Here is a 23,892-nt window from a genome sequence, read left to right as displayed (position 1 = left end):
ATTTTCAAAGTACTACGCGAATAGATTGGAACACATATTGTCAAACTAGGAAATGGTGATTGATAGATGCAATACTTTTCTATTTACTCACTTATGTTAAAATTGTGTGTTAGACGGCATACGAAGTAACATCCATGACCAAAAGAATCAGAAAATTCAAACTCTCGGTAAAGTAATAGAAAGCCCTTTGAAGATGAAAGATTTCTGTGGACCTAGATGAGTGGCAAACCTATCATTTTTCTTTAGTCAATGCAGACATTAAATAAGTTAATGGATTCCTCCAATTCCTATAAAATTAATAGCCTCTTTTGGACAACATTAAAGAAGCTTAAAATTCACAAGGGATCTTTGAGGTTAGGGAAGTTACTTAATTTCTCTGGCCCTTAGTTCCTCTTCTGTGAAATACAGATAACAATTCCACCTCCCAGAATTGCTGTGGTCATTCTATGAGAGGAAGCATGGAGAGCAGTTGCTATAGGAATTGATTTGTGATAAATATAAAACAAATGGCGGTATTAGACACTGAAAGTTGCTGAGAGTAGATGTTGAGCATCCCCACCCACACACAAAAAACTGTTAAGTATGTGAGATAGTGGATGTATCAATTATCTTGATCTTGGTAATCATTCCACCCTGTAATGCACATCAAATCATAACGTTTTACACTGTAAATATATGCGATTACATTTGTCAATTGTTCCTCAATAAAGTTGGGAAAAAATGGTACTTTTTGGGCATGGAATTTCGGAACCTTCTCCTTTGCTATCTGCCCATTCTGCCTTCAGACAATATAAGATCGTGCTATTGTGGCAGAGTGTGTAAATGCAGGTAATTGCCTAAACTTGGCTGGTTTGGTGAATTTTATTGAACTTTTCCCGTCTCTTTCCATAATGTTTCTCCGAGGCTAAATTCTAGTTCCTTCAGATTTTCTTTATTCTAAGTTCTGTCTCAGTGTGATGGAAACTTCCTCTACAAAAGGAAATCTTAGATCCTGTGGCGTATTCAGAAAGATGTGGCTACATCACAGCAAAATCATTTATAACATTCATTTTTTTAATTGGAAACAATTTTATGAGGGGTCGACCACTTATGGATGTACTTAAATATTATTTCAAGTTTATACTATGGAGGCATGGTGATATTTTTGCTAGACTTTCTCCCCCAACTATTTCTGTCAATATATCATGCTTCCTGCTACAAATGATTTTAACTGCCTCAGGTTTTACATTAACATCATATAATTTGATGAGATTTGAGCACAGTTATGTGAAGTTAGAATTAGGTTCCATTGTAAGTAACAGAGATCCAGAATAGTAGTGGCTTCAATAAGCTAAAATGTCATTTCTTTCTCAACTCTAAATCCACAAGTAGGCAGTGCAGGGTTGGCATGGTGCTTTGCTACATAAAGTGCATGGGGTCCCTGGCATCCCTGGTTTCTATCTTGTTATTCTGTTGGATATGGCCTACATTTTCAAGGTTACCTCGTGGTCCAAAATGAATGCTTTAGCTCCAGTCATCACATTCACATTCCAACCATCAGGAAGGAAAAAAAGCTGAAGAAAATGAATAGGATAAAGGGCACACACTAGCTGTCTTTTAAGAGAGACTTTCAAAAGCTTTCATACTTCCCACTTCACATCTCCTTGAACAGACTTTAATCGTATGGTCACACCTAAGGAAGCTGGCAATGAAGTCTTTATTCTGAGTATGTGCCCAGCAGAAAATCGATTGTTATGTTCTTGTGGAATAAAGAGAAAAACAGATGTTGAAGAGCAATTCTTAATTTCTGTCACGACATATTTGAATGCCTTTTCTTTTTCAAAAGCTTTAATATCTCAATTGCTTTCCTCCTGTTGGAAACTCTATGCTCATTTACTTACAAACCTGAGGAATGAAGGGAGGGTTGTTGCGGTTGGGTGGAACTGTTGAAAGACTTCGTATGCCTGCTTTTTTTAATGGTGCCTCAGAAAAGAGACAAGGAATCTGCCTAGTACGATATAAAGGAAAATGGGACCCTTCAGGTCAGCCACAAAAAATAGCTACACAAATCCAAGTAATAACTAGTAAACAGATAAATCTACCTTGTTACAGTTAAGCAGTAAGACAGAGCGAGACGTGCTACTGTGAGATAGCATACCTCAGGGACATGGGGAGGCAGGGGGAGAGGCCGAGGCTTTTGTACATTCCAGAAGAATCATGTCCTGCAGAAATACATGTCTCCCAGTTTTTATAGGGACTGTAACATTGCTGCAAAAAGACTAAAATTTCTTTTTAATTAAGAACACAATATAGGAAATAAAATGTACTACAAATACAGATGAGAAAGCGAATTCTAAAGAAGGATGTAGCTAGCTGGCACAGAGTGAAAACAGAAATGTTGAGTGATTTGTCCATGTCACAAAAAACAATCCTTGAGGCGAAATTATTGTCATAGCCATCAGTTTTAGAATATATCCTTTGCTACAATGCAAAGGCAAATATGCCGTGGCTTCAGCTCTTCACTGGGCAACCCAGAAGCATTTTTTGTGGCAATCATGAATCGGCCCGGATAAGCATCCTAAAGTAACAGTGTGCTCCTTTTCCCAATACTGATACAAAAAGAAGATTTATTTCCATAAATTTATCAGTTTCTGTTAAATGTACATGTGTTCTCCTAGTCAAGTAATTCAATTTATCTCACAACCTGTGGCTTCCCTTGAGAGAGCAGACTGCCCCTCCTCTACATCAATAAGGCTAAGGCGACAATATTAAACCCAGCTCACTTCCATTTATGACTCCAAATCATAGATCCAAGTCTACAAGTGCGAGTGAAATCAATAATCTAGGCTAAACTCGTATTTTTGTCTGAAATATATTTTATCTTCATTAAGTCGATTACGCTCTCTGAAAATGTAACTTTGCTAGGTTCTTCAGTGGTTTTTCCCCCCACTAACACCAAACTTGGAAGAAAAGCATTTTTCCCTTGCAGTTATTTTCCAGCCTATCAACATCCTCAGCCTTATCTGCATGTTTTTTAGAGTAATCAAATATTTATACGGCCTTTTTTCTTCACCAGCATGGAATAAGGCTCTTGTATGGTAGAATCTAGTAATTCAGCCATTTGGATAGAAGCGGAACACAGGTTTGTAGCTCGAAGCTGAAAGAACTCAAATTTCCACATGTTGCCCTTGTAGGAGGGGCAGTCAAGCCATGTGTGTGCACTTGTCTAGCAATGGTGTGTTCAGAGTCTGGTTCTCTCAAGAGGGTCTGTGTGTATTTACTGTGCATTTACAAGAAGTCAGGCCCAATGTCCAGCACTTTAAATCCACTAAGTCATTTTGTTCTCACTGCAACCCTTTGAGATAAGACTGAGAAAATAATTTGCTCATAGTTCCAGTTGCTAGAGGTGGCAAAGCCCTTCTGTTAACCTCGGGTCATTGCACTCAAACTCCACGCTTCTATCCTTTGCACCGTTCGGCCTGCACGATCCCATTCAGTCCCTTATTATTTTTCCCCACTATAGTCCAACAGGCAAAGGAGATGCTATGAAAATCAACAGATAGATTGAAACCCAATCATTAGTTACGATCACAGGAAATAAAGCAAAAGAGCAAAGTAGCCAATGGAATTCTTAAACCTTCTGGAAGTGTTTCTAGTCCTTGCTAGCGAAAAGAACATCCAGGATCTGACAGGTGGGGAGTCAAAACTGACTCTGTCAATTTGGAGTCAAGCTTTCTCAGGATCAGTCCTTTTTGATCCCTAGAATTTCAGAATGGCCAGGGACCTTAGCAAGCATTTAATTCTGAGATTGTCAACTAGGTCTGGTAATGGGCTCAGTTCACTGTAGTCATATACACTGTTTAGCCATCACCGAGATTGAAAATGTTTTCATCTGAGTGCCTTTAGGATGAAATCTTGCAGTGTTTAGTTTGCCCCAGGACTCTCCACTTCCTATTAGTTAGAGCCAGCTGATTCAGTCTCACGTTTGTGTTCCCTGCCTTGCCTTTTAGGTATTTGCTATTGAGGCCCTTGGTTAGTCTGAGATGTAACTAGCCTTTTCCAGAAATGGCTTTTCTTCTTACAGAAGCCTTAGCATCCTTGGAAAAGAAAGGGGTGGATCAGTGATGGCCACTGAGAAAGGCTGTGACAAGGAGAGACTGGAATGAGGTGGCACTTGACAAACCATCTCATGGAACGGCTAAGACATCCATTCTCCTGAAAGCATGGTTTTGTGCAGTAGCTCATTTTACAGTTAAGGAAATTGAGGCCTAACTAGATTAAGGTACTTCCTCAAGGTCATGTGGGTAATGAGGACCAGAGCCCAGGCCCCTAACTCCCAGTCCAGTGTATTCCCATGCTATACACTGCCACTAGAATAGGTATACTGCTATTATACAATTTTTACATGATACAGTCAGATTTAAATAGTTTTCAACAATGCTCCAGTGATGTCAATATCTGTCCTGCTTCTAAGCCATCAACATTTTCTTAAATTTATTTCAGCAGGGAACTGGTAACGATTTTACTCTAAATGCGTAAGGTAGCTATACTCCGTGGGTACTACAAGCAGTGGATCCTGAGTTTTCTTCAGCACCAAGTGCAGGTGAAACTGACCAGTATTACAATCTGTGGATCCTCTAGGGAACTTAAGATTTGGGATCATTAAGGTACATGAGGCCTTTCAGACCAATGTATCACATTGCTCAGTATATTTTGCCCTCACTTTCAATTGTAATTCCTTACTCTCTGTTTCCGATTGATAGTGACATGCAGATTGTAAGGAAATCAGATCTGGCTATTTTCTTGAACCCAAAGACCAGTACACTTTCTTAGTGAGATTAGATGTAGTCAAACTTTTGGTATTATTTCCCCCTGATAAAATTATACATCATGTCCCTTCTTTTATTTCAGAAGTCACAACCCTATATTTTCAGTCCGGTCCTCTTCTTGAGGCCTAAGACATACTAGAGTCATAGAAATAAAAGGATGTGAGAGAGGACAGATGGTCCAGCCCCTGCTGTGAGCCATGATCCCTGATTATTTTTAATTTGTTTCTAATGCCTTCCTTGGGAAGGATAGTCTGAGTTTTGCCTCTTTAACTGACAGGGTCAGAATAGTGGCCCTTGTACCCAGGCTAAGTGTGTCTCATGCTTCTTTATGTCATTGGGTTCCCATTGTGAGCAAAGAGGATGCAAAAACATCTGGCTGCTACCCTCTGCCCAGATCTCACAGTAGCGATGAAAGAAATTGTTGTTTTTCTCTCTATATATCTACCCAGTCTGGTTGTCTTTACATATGTGCGTGTAGACACACATGTGTGGTTTTGATGATAGATTCTTGGGATGATAGGTGTCTGGCATCAGTTACTGTCCACAGCTTGACCAAAGAGAAGAGGAATATTAAAACAACATGGGCAATTCTTTTATGTCTACAAATTTTCAATCCAGCTCAGTTCTGTCTGTCAGTGATTGTAAGACCGGCATCACATTCCTGAAGCCTTCCATTTCCTCCTCTGCTGTGTGCTGGTCTAGATGAGCCCAGAGTGATGAACAGTTCTCAAGGTCAATAAATTATGTTCCTACTTTTACTGCCTTAAGTAAGAGTACCAGCCATTGAAATGTGGGTACCTGTACAAAAACTCCCTATGGAGTTTTTTTGATTAATTCTTTTTCTTTCATTCTTTCTTTTTCTTTTTCTCTTTTTACCCATGTGAAGAACTCTTTCAAGTTATTCTCAGCTTTGCTGCTAAAAATTGTTGATACTATTCCATACAGGTTGTCCTTCTGTTTGCAAATCCATCCTTGTATGCTTCTGTTTCCATATCTCCACCTGCAAATGGGAATGACTGTGTTTTCCCACCCAATAGCTACTATTAATATTTATTTACCTCACAGTCAAGTTTTATTAATTACTTCATTAGCAGTAGTGAAAAAAAATTAGTCTTTGGGAGCAGGGAGTGTTATATACATGCTAGGAACAAAAATTAGCCTAAGTGAGACACAGAGGTTGAATTCTAAATAAAAGAAATAAATTTCGCCTTTTAATTTTTGCAATGCCCAGGCCCCCAAAATGGCCTCTCCCAAGTGGCATGTGTGTTCCTGCACACACACACACTCCTTCCCCTGCAATTGATGGCAGCTGACCTCTTAGATCTTGGACCCAGTTGCCTCATCCTGAACATGGCATTTCTTTTCTACACTCTGCATCTGTAGGCAGCAATCAGTTGGAAACATCCCATGCATAAGCTCCACCCATTTAGCTAAAAAGATGAAGAGAGTGTAAGCTCTGCAGTGAGCCACACTATGGCCTGTTTCTTTGCTCCCTGGAAATAGAATTATTAAGACTGGGTATGATGATGCACACTCAGGTAAAGCCTCAGAAGCCAGGTCTCTCTAGCTTCCCACTTGGGTTGACACAAGGTTTTGGAACAGGCCCGCTGAGGTCTGTGATTCCTAGTTAGGGCGGGGCATCAGAGCTGTTAACCAGTGCTCTCTCTCACTTGCAGAGCCTTAAGTCAGGCCTGTAGCTGCCTGACATTGGAATACGTACATGTACAAACTGAAAGTGTTGAGAAACTTAAATTTGTTATCACTCTATCACTAGAGAATAGAACTTGTCATCATCCTCCCTTTTAACAAAATAATAGCACAAGTTTATTAAGCTCCTGCTATCTATGGTGCTGTGCTAGGTGATGGAATAAAAGAATGTAAGAACAATATACTTGGGCTGTTGGTTACTTGAGTATCTTCTTGTGCTTGTCTTTTGAGGAACATGTCTTCTAACTGACAAGATGATTCTAGAGCATGAAAGATAAAATCAGTGCAAAGTGGTAGATGTGAAACATCACCTAAGAGGCATTGAGCACTCACTGGAGTTCAGAAAAGGGAGCAGTCCTTGGGGCATGCCAGATAAAGTGTCAGAGAGGGGATAGATAGAATTTGAATTGGATGTCAATCAAAGAGCCAAACTTGGACTGGAAGAAAGAGGTGGATGACAGGGGAAAGTAATGGTGGGGGAGGGAGGAGGGTGACACGAATGCATAGAACTTTTAAGAAACAGGCAGACCCTTGTTCTTTGCATGGTAAGAACAGAAGCCAATTTTTTTTTTTTTTTTTTTTGGTAAGTAAGATTAGCCTTGAGCTAACATCTATTGCCAATCTTCCTCTTTTTTCTTGAGGAAGATTGTCCCTGAGCTAACATCTGTACCAGTCTTCCTCTGCTTTGTATGTGGAACACCACCATAGCATGGCTTGATGAGTGGTGTGAAAGTGTGCACCTCCAATCCAAACCCATGAACTCCAGGCCACCGAAGTAGATCATGGAAACTTAACCACTATGCCACTGGGCCAGCCTCCAGAGGCCTTTTTTTAAAATCAGGAAATGATGAGAAAGATAAAGTTTGCAACATAGAAAAGGATCAGCTTGTGAAGAACTTCGAATTGGGGCTTTATTTTACCTGGTCTTTCTTGAACCCCATCAAAGAGGGTGTGGCCATTTAAGTGCTACAAGTATCTTTATCACAGGTTGGTTTGGAAGGCGGATCCTTGATGGGATCCCAGAGAATCCTAAAGCTCCCGTGTGTCAGTTTCCCTCGGGAAAGTTGAGGAAAAGGTCTCTGTGGTGTTTAAATCATTCAAAAGAGCTGCTGCAAAAGGATGCTGAGGTGCCGTTGTCCTACTTCCTCCCCAGCACTGAGACCAGAACTCCACAAAGGATATGGAAATCCCCCGTTCAGAGGATGGGCAAGTTTCAAGTGGCCTTTTTAAGCCTTCGCTTCAGAGTTGTTTCCCTCCCACTAAATGCATCACTGATTCTATTAGCCACAGCGCTGAGAATTTCAACTCGTTTCCGCAAATGACGACGACAGACTCCATCAAAAGTGATAGTTTCTTTAGTTCATCAAATCTCTATTCACTGCGAAAACATTATTGTCCTTGTGGTTTGTGCTTTATGATTGCTTTCATGAAGACAGTGAAAAGGCCAAATATATAGGTGGAAACTTAAATTGACTTTATATCGCTAAGATTTACCATCTTCAAAAATAGCATGCTAGATTAATGCATTTCTGATTTCAAAGTGCTTTTTTTAAAATTTGTTGTCCTTGCACATAATAATTCTATCAGACAATGGGCTGTGGAAGAAAATGTGTGTGATTTATTTCTGGGGGTTTTGAAGAATAAAAATACTATTTTTTTACTAATGTGTCTGAAAATAAGATAAAATATGGTTATAATATGCAAAGATGTCTTTCAGTTATAGACTTTTTTTTCCTTTCAATGTGTTTGTTGTAGGATCTAAGGGAGGAATGTATAAAGTTGAAAACGAGAGTGTTTGATTTGGAACAACAGAATCGAACGTTAAGCATTCTATTCCAACAGCGAGTCAGGCCCACTTCTGATCTGCTCCTCCAGGTATGTGTTTATGCGGAAAACAATCTTTGTTACTGAAATGCTATTGACAAGAAGTTACTTAAATTCGAAAGTTACCAATATCTCCACCATCAAGGCACATTGCATTAGAACTCTGATTCTTTTTCCTCTCAAGGGATGTCATTAAAATTGAATGTCTCTTAATTTCTGACTTTAAAGCTATGTTTAGATAAAGAAACGCATCAGCAAATAATAAACATGTAAAAGGGGCAATCAGAAGGTGTCCTCTTGTAAATTAAGTGAAACCGTGGACCGGAGTCAGGAAATAATTGATTACTTTGGGGACCAGTGTTCATACCCTTGCATTCCATGATAAGCAAGCAAGAGTTTTAAGGTAATACCAAGGTACATTTCTTTATTTCAAACTTTCTGTAATCAAAAATGCAGCTGGGGTTTGTTTTCCTTTCGTCTCTTTCTATGCAGCATCACTCCTCAAAATGTACTACTTCCGATATTGCGCCTCAGTGTTTTACTGGTTCTCTTTGTCTAAATGCTCTCACCAAACTCTTTCTTTACTCGCCTTCGTAACACGCAAAGTTATTGAAAGTCAAACCCTTTGAATCATTTTGAAGCTGCTCCTGACAAAGCACTAGAGAATATATCTGACTGCAGGGAGGCAGGTGAATTGGCAAAAGGGGCTGGAGGGCTGAACTTTGCTGTTTCCTATTTTTTTAAAACCCTGTTAATGTGCGTATTTGCTGAAACAAGCTCCTGTGAGGCTTGCTCAGAGCCCTTCTGAGGCTAAGCTGGCAAAGGGTGCGTGAGGTTTCACAGGGGCACTGTACAGTGTATAAAAGATAACCCCAGCTGCCTGGCGGAGAGAAAGGAAAACGAGAGAGGAGTCCTCTAGACCACGCTGTCCAGCACTGTAGCCACTCGCCATGTGGCGCTATTGAGATCGAAAATGAAGTTAAAATTAAGTTCCTATTCAAACTAGCCACATATCAAGCATTTAGAAGCCACATATGGCCAGTGGTTCCCATATTAAACAGCGTATATATGGAACATTTTCATCATCCTAGAAAGTTCTGCAGGACAGCGCTTTTCCAGATGGTTGAGACCGTGTTGCTAATTTACCCTCTGAACTTTGGCATAAACATCTTGCCTTTACTCCTCAGGGAAATAAAGAGAAATTGCAGTTCATTTCAGAGAGAGAAAAATGTTTGGTAAAGCTGAACATCAAGATGTCATTTCCCCCCCAAATTAAAATAAAACAGCTCTCTGAATTGTAAAATAGATCTCATCTCTTAAATTAATTTCCTCTCTACTTTATCTGTTAGAGCATAATTTATAATTTATGACTCAAAATTGTGTGGAAAAAAATCAGCTAGCCCTATTCTGCTTCCTGGCCCCGACCACGGTAAATGTTGCTCACAGAAAATCTTGCATCTGTAAAAAGTTACATTTCTTTTACTCTCTCATAATCAAGATCCAATATTATAATTACTTTTAGCAGCTATTGCATGTTCATGAACTTTTCTGTTCTGCCTGTTTTAACTTGAGGCTTTTCTGGAACAGTGTTTAAGGATCCACAGTCCCTGTTTATGAATCATGGTGATTTATTTCCAGAGTAAACACATGTGCCATAGCTCTTTGAGCTTTTTCATTGGCTGTCACAAATTTCTTAAATCCATATCCAAATGGCGTTACATGATATGAATGCTAACACCAGAGCTAAGTGTTTGTTCATTGGGTGTTTTCAGCCAACACATGTCATATTCCTCACCAAGTAGTCCTCACTTCTAAGAGCCTCTCTAATTGAAATGGCGTTTGTAAAAGATGCCCTGTTCATTGTTCTGTGAAGAAGAATGATAGAAAGTGTGATGCCTACCCTCTAACATCTTAGGGCTCACGGTCACAAAGTTGTTGGTTTTTTAGGTAGCCTGTTAATTATTTGACTCATGATTTTTCATTTCACAAATACGTATCGTGAAGCACTGGCTACAGTAAAAGCAGTCGGAGCTTATTTTGCATGTATGGAAGCTCTAATTATTTGTTGAATGGAATAATGAATAAATGACACAAATTCATTCTGCAAGTTGGAGAGTTATTTTGCACACACCTAAGAGAGGTTTATGCCCCCAGCTCTTCTTCGGAACTTCTCCAGGCTTATATGGATGCGTTGGAACTGTGCAGCCATGATGGTCCAGCTCAGTCTGTTTGAGGGTGTGGCTGGTGGGCTCAGCAAATCCACCAGTGCATCTGGTCCCAAGTATCATAGACCTTAGAGACTTCTGCCCTTGGACTGGAGATGCGGTAGTAGATTTCTAAGTAGTTTTCTACATATCTTAGAAAACTGCGTTAGTTGTCATCTGCTGAATGCAGCCTAATGAGTCTCTACAATCTCAAGTAGTCACCTGAAGAGAAATGTAGAAAGAAGATTGTTGAGCTCATTGTGATTTTAGTAGACATATTGTAAATAGTGGAAAAGAAAATAATTTCTAAAAAACAGTCAAGTCTTTGTCCCTCAAAAATAGAGAATAAGAAGTTACATGGATATTATTAAGAAAATTCTTATATAAGAGAAACAAAAAGGGATAGTTCTAAGGATTAGTTGATAGATTTGAGGAAACTTACAAAGGGAACCAGATCCATGATAGGGAAGAAAAAGGCTCACCTGAAAATTAAAATCTTAAGAATGGTGATAGACTTCTCTGTTGGTTCCAATTTTCAGAATGATATTTCTGGGACTATAGGTGGTAACAAATCAGATTAAGAAGGCCCTCCATATTAGAATCAACAATTTGAGCTAAATTCTGAAGAATTGAGAGGCCATTATAGCAAATAAAATCCCAAAGTAAGGTTCTTTATGGAACTGGAGTCTCTAACCTTATTTGAACCTACTGACCAGATTAATCAATGCTCACCATTTCTCTCTTGAAAATCATATTAAACAACACTCTCAGTTTACTCAGCACTGGCACCTAGTAGAGTGCGCTCCGCTAAGAGTACTTTCTTCTCTTACCAGTTGAGTTGAATGCTCACCATGAATGAGTCATATTTGTAGCTCAGTATGTTTATGCGAGTAGTACTTATGGTAATTATATAATTTTTAACTACCATATAAAATAATGAAATGTGGTGCAAAAAGAATCATTTGTATAAAACAAAGTCGAGCGCTTCAAAAGCATCTGTAAAGGCATGTCACTAAAAAAAATGTTTGTGATCAAATGAAATATAGGTGTCCAACTATAAAAAACTTGTAGATGGAGAATTGTATTAAATGTAGGGGCATGTAAATTGCTTCTCAAGTGGTATTAAGTTCTTGTTCCACTGTTAAGAAAAGCAAAAATTAGAAATCATAGATAACGCATGAAGCATGTGTTTCATGTGAAAAAAGAAAAAAGACATTGGAGGACTCTAATAATGGGATCGCTAGGCAAAGAAGCAGCCTCAGACCTATTAAAAATGTTATTTAACAAATACATAGTGCTTAATGTCTTGGATACTGTTTTTCAACCTTTACTGTGTTCACCAATGCAATCTCCATTGCAATCCTGTGAGGTAGGAGCTATCATTGCACCCATTTTGCAAATGGAGACACTTAGGCGCAAAGAGACTAAGTCACCAGCAGGTAATTGGCAGAGTGAGGATTTAAATACATGGTCAGGCTCAAGTTCCTCCTTTTCACCTCCTTTCTGTGCTCCCTCTACATGGAATACAAATGGACATGAAGAACGTTCTTCTGATTCTGTACTCTAATATTTTGATTAACTGGCCCATCTGTATGCAGTTGGATCAGGGCTTCTGCAGTTCAATCGCAATAAGGAGCCAACCATGTTTATATGTTTCTTAAAGGCTCTTGATTAGTGGCATCCAAGATTTTCCCCTCTTCTGTGTATTCTGCTTTTGTCTTGTTCTGGGCACTTGTGTTGTCATTATCCCTATAGGACATTATTCTCATATTTTCCATCTGACACAGTTTTTTATTTTCCTTTTTATCTGATATTTCAAAGGGTCCTAGTACTCATATCTTTAGTCCAAGACAGAAAGAAAAGAATGTTATAGTGTAGATTATTCACACAAATAGATGAGAATCTAACAGCGTAGAACCAAGGTGTAAGAATTTGCTGTCACATCTTAGAGTGCTAACTTTTTTTGCTGGTGTTTTGTTTTATATTATTATTTCAGATGAGATGAGAGGATTTTAAAATTCTACTTGTGCTTCTGATGTATTTTTCCTCTGCTAAATCTTTACTTTCAAAGTGTAAAGCTATCCACGAATGTTATTTGGCAGAACACTACACTACACACTCACTCCTCCACCTGTCCTTAAGCAATGAATCCTGTATTCTGAGAACTAACTCAATGCCGCCACCGTTCAGGGGACTTCCAGGGCAACGGCAGTCCTCATGGAACTTTCCCCTCGGGGAGCTCCCTTGGTATTGATGCATGCCACACAATTAAGCAGTTCATAGTCCTGTATGGAATTATGGAATCCTAGTCTCTCATGTCACTGATAGGGGAGGTCATACAGTATAACCCCCCGTAACTAGAGATTTCATGTTAACTTTTCATTTCACCTAAATAGGAATCTCCTTGAGGGCAAGAACTATGCTGAATGTTGCATTTTACCCTCCCATAGATATTATCACTACTTATAATCCATATTCGGTGTGTACTTGTTGATGGATTAACATTTCATGACATACATTTTTTATGGTATTTAATTTTTTGTGTCTTGGGATGTTTTTGTTTGTTTTTGGCATGAAACAATCTCACTGCCTTTACTCTTTTTCTTCCAGTTTTATTGAGATATAATTGACATATAACATTGTACATGTTTAAGGTGTACTAAATAGTGATTTGATATATGTATATATTGTGAAATGATTACCTTAATAAGTTTAGTCAACATCCAGCATCTCATATACTTACAGTTTTATTTTCTTGTGATGAGAACTTTAGAGATCTGTTCTCCTAGCAGATTTCAAATATACAATACAATATTGTTAACTATAGTCACCATGCTCTGCATTATATCTCCAGAACTTACTTACCTTTTAACTGGAGGTTTGTACCTTTTGACCACTTTCATCACTTTCTCTGACCCTGCCACTGTCTGCCTCTGGCAACCACCAATCGGTTCTCTGTTTCTATGAGTTTGTTTTTGTTAGATTCCATATACAAGTGAGGTCATACAGTATTTGGCTTTCTCTGACTTGTTTTAACTAGCATCCTGGCCTCAGGGTCCATCCACATTGTCACAAATGGCAGGATTTCCTTTTTTCTAATGGCTGAATACTATTCTAAATAATAATATATTATATTATATCACATTTTCTTTATCCATTTGTCCATTGATGGACACTTAGATTGTTTCCACATCTTGGCTATTGTAAATAATGCTTCAGTGAATGTGAGGGTACAGATATCTCTTCTTCAAGGTAGTAATATCTTTTCTCCACATCCTCACCAGGACTTGTTATCCTTGTCTTTTTGGTAATACCCATTCTGACAAGTGGAAGGTGATATCTCCTTGTGATTTTGATTTGCATTTCACTGATTAGTAATGTTGAGAAACTTTTCGTGTACCTGTTGGCTATTTGAGTATCTTCTTTGGAAAAATGTTTATTCAGGTTCCTTGCCCACTTTTATTGAATTATTTGATTTTTCTTTTTTTGCTATTGAGTTGTATGAATTCCTTATATATTTCAGATACTAACCTTTATCAGATGCGTGGTTTGCAAATATTCTCTCCTATTCTGTAGATTGCCTTTTATTTTGTTGATTGTTTCTTTTTGCTGGGCAGAAACTTTTTTGTTTTATATAGTCCCTCTTGTTTATTTTTTATTTTTTTGCTTATGGATTAGGTGTCATATCTAAGAAATCATTGCCAAGACCCATGTCAAGGAGTTTTTTCTCCTATGTTTTCTTCTATGAGTTTTATTGTTTCAGGTCTTACATTTAAGTGTTTAATCCATTTTGAGTTAATTTTTGTGAGTAGTGTAAGATAGGGATTTAGTTTCATTCTTTCACGTGTGAATATCCAATTTTCCCAGCACCATTTGTTGAAGAGACTATCTTTTCTCCATTGAGGATCCTTGGTTCCCTTGTCAAATATTAGTTAACTGTATATACATGGATTTATTTCTGAGCTCCATTCCATTGTTTTATATGTCTGTTTTTATGCTGATATCATACTGTTTTGTTTACTATAGCTTTATAATATAGTTTGATATCAGAAAGCGCGATGCTTCCCGCTTTGCTCTTCTTTCTCAAGATTGCTTTGGTTGTTCAGAGTCTTTAGTGGTTCCTAACAAATTTTAGGATTGTTTTTCTAGTTGTGTGAAAAAAAAAATGACATTGGAATCTTGATAGGTATTGCATTGAATCTGTAGATGGCTTTGGGTAGTAGGGACATTTTAACAATATTATTCTTCTAATCCGTGAGCACAAGATATCTTTCTGGGTATTTGTGTCATTTTCAATTTCTGTCATTAGTCTTACAGTTTTTATTGCGGAGATCTTTCCCTTCCTTTGTTATATTTATTCTTAAGTGTTTTATTGTTTTTGATGTTGTTGTAAACGAGATTGTTTTATTTCTTTTTCAGATAATTAGTTCTTTGTGTACAGAAAAGCTGTCAATTTCTGTGTGTTGATTTTATATCCTGCAACTTTACTGAATTCATGATTAGAACTAATAGTTTTTTGGTGAAGTGTTTAGGACTTCTATCTATAAAATCATGTCATCTGCCAATAGAGACAGTTTTACTTCTTCCTTTCTGAATCTGATGCCTTTTATTTCCTGTTCTTGCCTGATTGCTCTGGCTAGGACTCCCAGAACTGTGTTGAATAGAAGTGGTGAGCCTGAGCACCCTTGTCTTGTTCCTGGTCTTAAAGGAAAAGCTTTCAACTTTTCATCGTTGAGTATGATGTTAGCTATGGACTTACCACATATGGCCTTTATTATGTTGAGATATATTCTGTTTATACACAATTTGTTGAGAGTTTTTCTCATGAATTGTTGAATTTGTCATAGGCATTTTCTGTATCTGTTAAGATGATCATATGATTTTTGTCTCTTATTCTGTTATTGTGATGTATCGTTTTTACTAATTAGTGTACGTTGAACCATCTTTTCATACCGGGGATGGATCCTACTTGATCATAGTATATGATCCTTTTAATGTGCTGTTGAAATCAGCTTGCTAGTACTTTGCTTAGAATTTTTGCATCGATATTCATCAGGAATATTAGCCTGTAGTTTTCTTTTTTTGTAGTGTCCTTAATCTGGCTTTGGTATCAGGGTAATGCTGGCCTTATAAAATGAATTTGGGAGTGTTCCCTCATCTTCACTTTTTGGAAAAGTTTGAGAAGATTTAGCAATAATTCTTCTTTAAGTCTTTGGTAAAGTTCACCAGTGAAACACTCTGGTCCTAGGCTTTTCTTTCTTTGGAAGTTTATGATTACTGAGTCAATTTCCTTATGAATTATTGGTCTGTTCAGATTTTCTATTTTTTCATGATTCCTTCTTATAAGCTGTATGTTTCTAGGAAATTTCCATTTCTTCTAGATTGCCCAATTTATCAGTGTATAGTTGTTCATAGTAGTCTCTTATGATCATTTGTATTTCTGTGATATGAATTGTAATGTCTCCTCTTTCACTTATAGTTTTATTTATTTGGGTTCTCTCTTTTTGGTCTTTGTTTGTTGAGCAAAAGTTTGGTCAGTTTTGTTTTCTTTTCAAAGAACTAACTCTTTGTTTTGTTAATCATTTCTTGTTCTGTATTTCACTTATTTCTGCTCTAATCTTTATTATTTCCTTGCTTCTGCTACCTTTATACTTCATTTGTTCTTATTTTTGTAGTTCCTTAAGTGTAAAGGTATTTTCTTTATTTGAAAACTTTCTTTTTCCTAGATATATGCATTTATCAGTATGAACTTTTCTCTTAGAGCTGCGTTTGCTGCATCTCATAAATTTTGGTATGTTGTGTTTCCATTTTCATTTGTCTCAAGATGCTTTTTATTTCTCTTTTGACTTCTTTGATCCATTGATTGTTCAGGAGTGTGTTGCTTAGTTTCTTTGTGTTTGTGAATTTTCCAGTTTCCCTCTTGTTATTTATTTCTAGTTTGATACTATTGTGGTCAGAAAAGATACTTGGTATGATGTCAATGTACTTACATTTGTTAAGACTTGGTTTGTGACCTAAAATATAATGTATCCTAGAATATGTCCCATGTGCACGTGAGAAGAATGTGTACTCTGCTGTTGTTGGATGGAATGTTCTGTATGTGTCTGTTAGGTCTCTTTGGTTCATAGTGTTGTTCAAATCCACTATTTCTTTATAGATGCTCTGTCTGCATGATCTATCCATTGTTGAGAGGGGGTATTAAAGTCTCCAGCTATTATTGTATTGCTGTTTATTTCTCTTTTTACTTCTGTTAGTATTTGCTTTATATATTTAGGTTCTCCAATGTTGAATGCATAAATATTTACAATTGTTATATGTTCTTGACGGATTGACCCCTTTATCATTATATAATGACCTTATTAATCTCTTTTGAACTTTTTTAGCTAAAAGTCTATTTTTCCTGATGTAGGTATAGCTACTCCTGGTTTCTTTTATTTACTGTTTGCTTGAAATGTCTTCTTCTATCCCTTCACTCACAGTTTGTGTGTATCTTTAAAGCTAAAGTGAATCTCTTTTAAGCAGCATATTGTTGAATTTTTAAAAAATCCATTCAGCCATTCTGTGTCTTTGGATTGGAGAATTTAAGCCATTTACATTTAAAGTAATTATTGGTGGTTGAGTACTTACTATTGCCATTTTGTTAATTGTTTTCTGATTGTGTTGTGGATCCTTTGTTCATTGCTTCTTATCTTACTGTCTTCTTTTGTGATTTGATGACTTTTTGTAGGAGTATGCTTTACTTGTTTATCATAATCTTTTGTGTAACTACTACAGGCTATGCCTTTGTGGTTACCATGAGGCTTACCTAAAATATTTTATATTTATAACATCTTATTTTAAGCTGATAACAACTTAACTTTGATGGCATATATAAATTTTACATTTTTTCTTCCCCCCACCTCACATTTTAGGTTATTGATGTTACAGTTTACATATTTTTTATTGTGTGTCCAATAATAAATTATTGTAGTTATGGTTATTTTTAATACTTTTTCAAAAAGATTTAAGCTAGAGTTGTAAGTGACCTATGCACCACCATTACAGTCTTAGAGAATTTGACTTTGACTATCTATTTACCATTACCAATGAGTTTTACACCTATATTCATATATTTTTATCATGTTAATAAGCATCATTTTCTTTCCTCTAGAACAACACACTGTAGCATTTCTTGTAAGACAGATCTATGGTGACATTTTCAGCTTTTGTTAATTCAGGAAAATTTTTATCTCTTCTTCATTTCTGGTATTCTTGGTTGCTCATTTGAATAAGTGGTTGCCTCTTAGACTTTTCAGGTTCACTCCAGCAGAAACAGTCCTTCACCATAATGCATATATTATTTCTCTTGATTGTGTCCCGTAAGTCCCATAGCCTTTCTTTACTCTTTTTCATTCTTTTTTTCTTTTTGCTCCAATGACTGGATAATATCAAATGACCGATATTCTAATTCACTGATTCATTCTTCTGCTTGGTTGAGTCTGCCACTGAAGTTCTCTATTGAATTCTTCAGTTCAGTCATTGTATTCTTCAGGTTTAGGATTTCTGTTTGGCTTTTTGGATGGTTTCTGTTTCTTTGTTGAACTTTTCATTTTGTTCAAGCATTGTTTTCCATCTTCATTTAGTTGTCTGTGTGTTTTTGTAGTTTACTAAACTTTAAGAGGATTATTCACAAGTCTTTGTCAGACAGTTCATAGATCTCCATTTCTTTAGAGTCTGTTATTAGAGCTTTTTTAGTTTCTTTTGATGTTGTCATGTTTACCTGATTTTTTGTGATCCTTGATTCTTTGCATTGGTATCTGTGCATTTGACTAAGTGTTCTCCTCTTCCAGACTTTACAGATTTGCTTTGGCAGAGGCAGTTCTTCACCAGTCATCTCAGCTTAGGGTTCTGGACAGGTCAGGTGGTAGCATCCTTGGACAAGTGGAGCTTGCTATTAGGGTCTTTATTTGGACAAAGCCACTGCCCAAGCTCTGAGTTTTGGTGTGCCACTGGCTAGGAACAGTTGGGTAGGTCTGCTGGCTTGGTTACCTATGCAAGTGCAGCTGTAGGATGGGCTCCACAGTTGCTCAGATTCATTGGTCAGGCTTCATAGTCAGGCACTATACTCAGCAGTTGGGTGGGCCTGAGAATTTGCTTCTCTGCCTGGGAAGGTCCGTACAACAGGCTCCACAGCCAGTTTGGCTCATTGCCTAGGGACCAGAATCAGGCATAAGTGTTCACTGAGCTCCCTGGTGAGACAGGGCCACTGGTGTGGCTCTGCAAATGGACTGAGCCATTGACTGAGTTCTCTGCTTGGGTATTCCTGTAAGTGCAGCTATAGGGAGGTGGCTTCCTTCTGCTCTAGTTATGCTTCCTGGTCAGGCAAGACTGAGGGCTCTATTCAGCAGTAGGTAGGGCCATGAACCTTCTTCTCTGCCTAGATGGTGGGGAAGAACAGGCTCCAAGGCCAGCACAGCTTGCTGGGTGGGGACCTGAATCAGGAAGAACTGTGCACTGAGTTCCCCAGCCAAATGAGGCCACCAGCTGGGCTCTGTAGATATGCAGAGCTGCTGGCTGGGCTCCCTGCTCGAGTGCCACTGTAAGCTACACAGCTTCCTGGGTGCACTGGTTGGAGTTCCTGGTCAGGTGGAGCTGGGATCTGTATTCAATAGTAGGCAGGGCTATGAATTTACTTCCTGCTCATGGTGGGTGGTAGAACAGTCCCCAAGGCAAGCATATTATTTGGGAACCCAAATCAGGCAGAACTGTGTATCGAGTACCCTGGCCAGATGGGGTCACCAGCTTGGCTTTGCAGATGGGCAAAGCCACTGGCTTGGATCTCTACTCAAGCACCACTGCAAGGAGGAACTTGGTCTGCTGGTATCCAAGTGCTGGTTGCTGTAAGCCCTGCCCATGTTTGCTGTCCCAATGTGCTCTCCACTGTCAAGCCTCACAGATCTCCCCTGCAATCCCTGTGGGGTGAGACCCAAGTGGGCCTCCCACGAAGTGACCCACAATGCTGGGGAAGCTAGATGTCCACCTTTGGCTCTTGTTTTCCCCACTGGAGAAAGTGTAGGCCCTGGGGACCCTCTTGGTGTGGCACTGTGCCATCCTGGGGTTGGAGCAGAGGAATCAGAGTGTAGTTATTCCTCTTACCTTTGAATGCAGTTCTTCTCAGTCTCTGTGGTCCAGAGGAGTGCATCAGCCTCATCCCCATGTTCTGGGATTTTCACAGTGGTGTCTTGTCTATGGATAGTTGCTAGCTGGTCTTTTTGTGAGGCAGAGTGAATTCGGGAATGACCTATGTCACCATCTTATTGACACCACCATTAAGGGAGATGTTTCTAACCACAATAAGATTGTAATCTTGGTTTATAGACCTTGCCTTTTTCTGTCTGTTTATGTGTGTTTTTGTATCAATCCTCTGTACCTAAGTTCCCAATTCATGTTTTTTAATCCTTTTATTTATTTCTGAGAATCATAGATTTTTATGCATTTACACTCTTTGCTACCTTAGAACTTGTTATTGCATAATGAACACAGCCACGCAGAACTACCCAGAACTGAACAATCAATTAAACAACCAACATGAGGTCATCATCTCTAGGGTCATTCAGAGAAATTGGAAGATGCCACACGTATTAAACATTTTTAAATGTACGTATTTTGTTCTTTAAAAGGTCTATATGTCTGCCTTTTGTGTACTTTCAAAATATACACCGTTTAAGTGAGATGAAAAGAAGAAATCATTAAGAGGACATTAAGATAATATGGAGAGCAATAAGGGAGGAGTAGACTAGTGAATGAAGGATTAGGTAAAGGATGTGACAATGGTTCTTGAGTTCTGGTGATGGAAGCTTTTCATTCTGATCAATCTGTGCCTCTCCTGAGCCACAAACTAAGAAGTAGTCAAGAGAAAAGGCAAGAAAATCCACTCAAGTTTAGAGCAGGTATGACGTCCCACGCTACTCCGGTATAAGTTTGCCTTGTGAGTTTCTAAAATTGATCAGCCATGGATGAGGCCTCTGGCCCTGTCCTGCAGACCCACAGGAGGAGCAGTCCAGTGATGCTTCAGGGATGCTAAGTAACACCAGGGTCCAGATGGCAGAGTACCCACCGGCAGTGATCTGTCATCCTGTGTGATCAGAGGACTTTGGTGGCTTCATTATGGGCATCTGTCAGACATGAAAACATATGGAGACTGTGCTGCAGGGGTTCTCTGTCATGCAATAAGCACTAGAAAGGATATTAATTTGTCCGAGGTACAGAAAGTGGCCTCTCTGAGAGATGAGGGTTACTTTGAAAGATCACATGGCTCCTGCAGGACAGGACTTTTGATGATGAGATACCCCACATGAGGTTGGTTTGGGATCAAGAAAGAACAGCAGAGGAAGAATCTTCAGGCTTATGGCAAGATTTGATTTTCCCCTCTTCATATTGCATTCAAGGCCCTCTATAGAGTTGTATCACCTTCAACAGCATCATTTTTCTTTTTTTCCTGACACAAATTCTTTACTCTAGCCAAGCAGAAATACTTTCACTCCACAGAGCATGACATAGGTGTTCCTTCAACTGTCTCATTTTGTATGTCATTCCTCTGTTCAAAATGCTGCTCCACTCCCACCCACCCCACCGCTACCACTCCTCTTCATTCACTTAACAATTTTGGAGCACCACAAGTATGTTAGTGCTAGAGATTCAGTGGTAAAATGTATTTCCTCAACAGTTATCATCTATAAGTACCACGGAGAAGAGGGTGAGAGGCGTATGAGATGCTTTGGGGTGGCCCAGGGGGAGCCAGTTCTGTTGGCTGAAGGGCTTGGGGAAGGCACTTCAGAGGAAGTAATGCCACAGTGTGAGTCTAGACAAATGAGTAGGAGTTTGTTAGATGGACAAGGGAGAGTATAAATGCCAGCCAGGAGGAACAGCCCGTGCAAAGATGCGAAGACATGAGAAAGTATGTCTCCTTCCAATCCTGTTTCTAAATCCATATGCTTTGGAAGTGCTCCTGGAATAACACCCCGCCCCAGTCTCCTACACACACCTTGCTCACCAGGTCCCAGCCTATATTGATGTGTTACTTTTAACTATGCTACAATTTTGCTTTCTATGTGTTTGCTCTTCATTCCCAAATCAACTGAGGGGTGTTTTCTGTTTTTGTTTTTATGTAAGACCTAGGCTTAGCCGTCCATGCATCATGAATAAATGCTGTGTTATGGTGTGCTTCCCATCAGCAATATTATCAAGGGTACAAGTGGTCTGTTATAAGGAAGTCAGGGTGTTGTTCCTAGTCTTTACTTGCTTGCTTTGGCTTTTATTTTCATAAGGACAAGGGCCTTGCCACTATTGACCTTTGAATCCTCCCAATACATAACTTGAACAAAAGGGAACCTCAAGTGAATTAACGATTGAATGAACCTCTGGGACGACTGAAATGCTTGCCAGCAGAGGAGGTAGACGGAGATGGCTTCACAAATGAAGTGACCACAGCAGGGGGAAGAAGAGAAGGGAATGAGAGCAGTCCTTAGGGCACTGTGTGCCTAAGATGAAGAAGGTAGACTTTGCAATATTTTGTTTAGGTAAGTCAGGACAACCAAGGGAACTTCTCTCTCCTTTTCAATGAGCTCTAGTTTTGTTGTTGTTGTTTGTTTTGTTTTTGCTTTTGTTTTATCTCTTCCTGTAGCTGGTGAGACCTCAGATGTGGATTCCATCTTGGAATTGTTCGTTTCCTATATAGCTATAGAGAAATGTATTGCATAGACATACCTTTACCCTAGCGACTGATGTTTCCATATTGCTTCATGGGTATGAATTTTTCTCTCTCCCATCCCGACCCCCTATTCAAATTTTAGGTTAATCAATGGAAGGTACCTGGCTTCCTGTTCTTTGTATCTTCCTGGTGCTAGATATAGCCAAAATATTTATTAATTGCTTTTGAGAGCACATGGCTGGATCCACATAAACCATCCTCTCACCTGAAACAATGAAAAATCTCATGCCCTGAGACCAACATTGCAAAGTGAAATGCTTTCAGGGGCTGAGGCAATGAGGGAATAAGCAGAGGAGGCTGTGTACTCTGTTGCCAGCTCCAGCCAATTGTGGCCACTTGGAAATGCTCATTAGGTGTTGCCATAACTTTAGATATTTTAAGAAACTGGAAATGCAGACTTTTGTTTGCAATCTCTTGATTTTTAACTGTTGGCACTTGAGTCAAATATTTTATAGCACCGAGGAACCCAATAAAACATCTGTGGGCCACGTTTGGCCTGCACCCTGCTTTTCTTTCTTTACTCGAGTGACGATGGGTTTTAACTGAAAACATGGTACACATGTCCGGGACACCTGGGCCCCAGGCTTCATAATCATATTCATGGCACAGCCAGAATATATTGCTGCATTCATTATCTCAACAAAAATTCATTGAGCACCTACTGAGGACACAGAGATTATCTTTTAATAGGAAGACAGATAATAAGAACAAACACTTGTGCAGTAGAGAAGTGAATGAAACAGAAATATTTACCGGCAGAGGTCCTCAGAGCAAAGAGCGGTTAGCACTATCTGGGGTGTCAGGAAAGCCTTTTAGGAGGTGGTGACAGATAAACTGAGCTTTGAAGGAGGAATAAGAGTTTGTTAGAATAACAAGTTTCCAAAAAACAATTTGTGGACTAAGTCCAGGACCAACCTTAATACTGGAATTTATATTTAGATCAATCCCAGGTCCTGGCTTTCATCACAACTGTAAAATTATAAAATTGTCTTAACCTGATTTGATCCTGTTTGGGCTTTCCAATCTCTTCCAACAATATCAGATTAACTCTTTGAGCTCTGTAGGAAAATGAAAACCTCTCAGGAGTGTGGTGCTAATTGAATTCTCTGTCACTATGACTTTCAACAACAATTCTATCTAGCTTTTTATTTGAGGAAGAATCTAGTTAAGCAGAATTAAGAAAACTGATGATAAATGAAGAGCCCCCGGTGTCTAAGGTTTGTTTTGAGGATTTTAACATTAAATGCAGGTTCAAAACCTGAACATAAATCAATATTGTATTGAAATAGACTAAGTGATTGAAATGTAAATTCAGGAAATGTACCTTGTAGCATGCAACATTCAGGCTGTATATTTTTTTTTCATATTTCAAACACACAGAAAAGCTGATAATCCTAGAATTAGCAAATTTCATGAAGCAAATGTTTATCATAGTAACCTTAAAAATTTCCACCATAAAAATTATTAAGCATTTCATTTTCATGAATTTTGGATAAATGTAAGGATTTGGCAATGCAAGAAACAAAGCACTGAGAAAGGAATGGTGATGTTTACCTGGGGATTTGATTATGCAGATTGGAGCATTAATTTCTTGGCACTC

The 23,892-nt window shown here is 38.6% G+C and overlaps 1 protein-coding gene across 20 annotated transcripts in view; it reads left to right on the top strand.

Annotated features, from left to right (window-relative positions):
• NCKAP5 (NCK associated protein 5) overlaps nt 1–23,892 on the top strand; it is a 917,518-nt gene that overhangs the window by 730,187 nt on the left and 163,439 nt on the right. For all 20 annotated transcript variants that reach the window (XM_070581217.1, XM_070581213.1, XM_070581211.1 and 17 more), the window contains one exon: nt 8,271–8,390. In XM_070581217.1, the coding sequence (XP_070437318.1) occupies nt 8,271–8,390 (120 nt within the window). The remainder of the gene's footprint in view (nt 1–8,270; nt 8,391–23,892) is intronic.

The sequence above is a fragment of the Equus przewalskii genome, chromosome 17, assembly GCF_037783145.1.
Source record: "Equus przewalskii isolate Varuska chromosome 17, EquPr2, whole genome shotgun sequence".
In the NCBI taxonomy this organism is placed as follows: domain Eukaryota; kingdom Metazoa; phylum Chordata; class Mammalia; order Perissodactyla; family Equidae; genus Equus; species Equus przewalskii.
The sequence above is the reverse complement of the archived record's forward strand: the minus strand, read 5'-3'. Positions and strand labels throughout refer to the sequence as shown.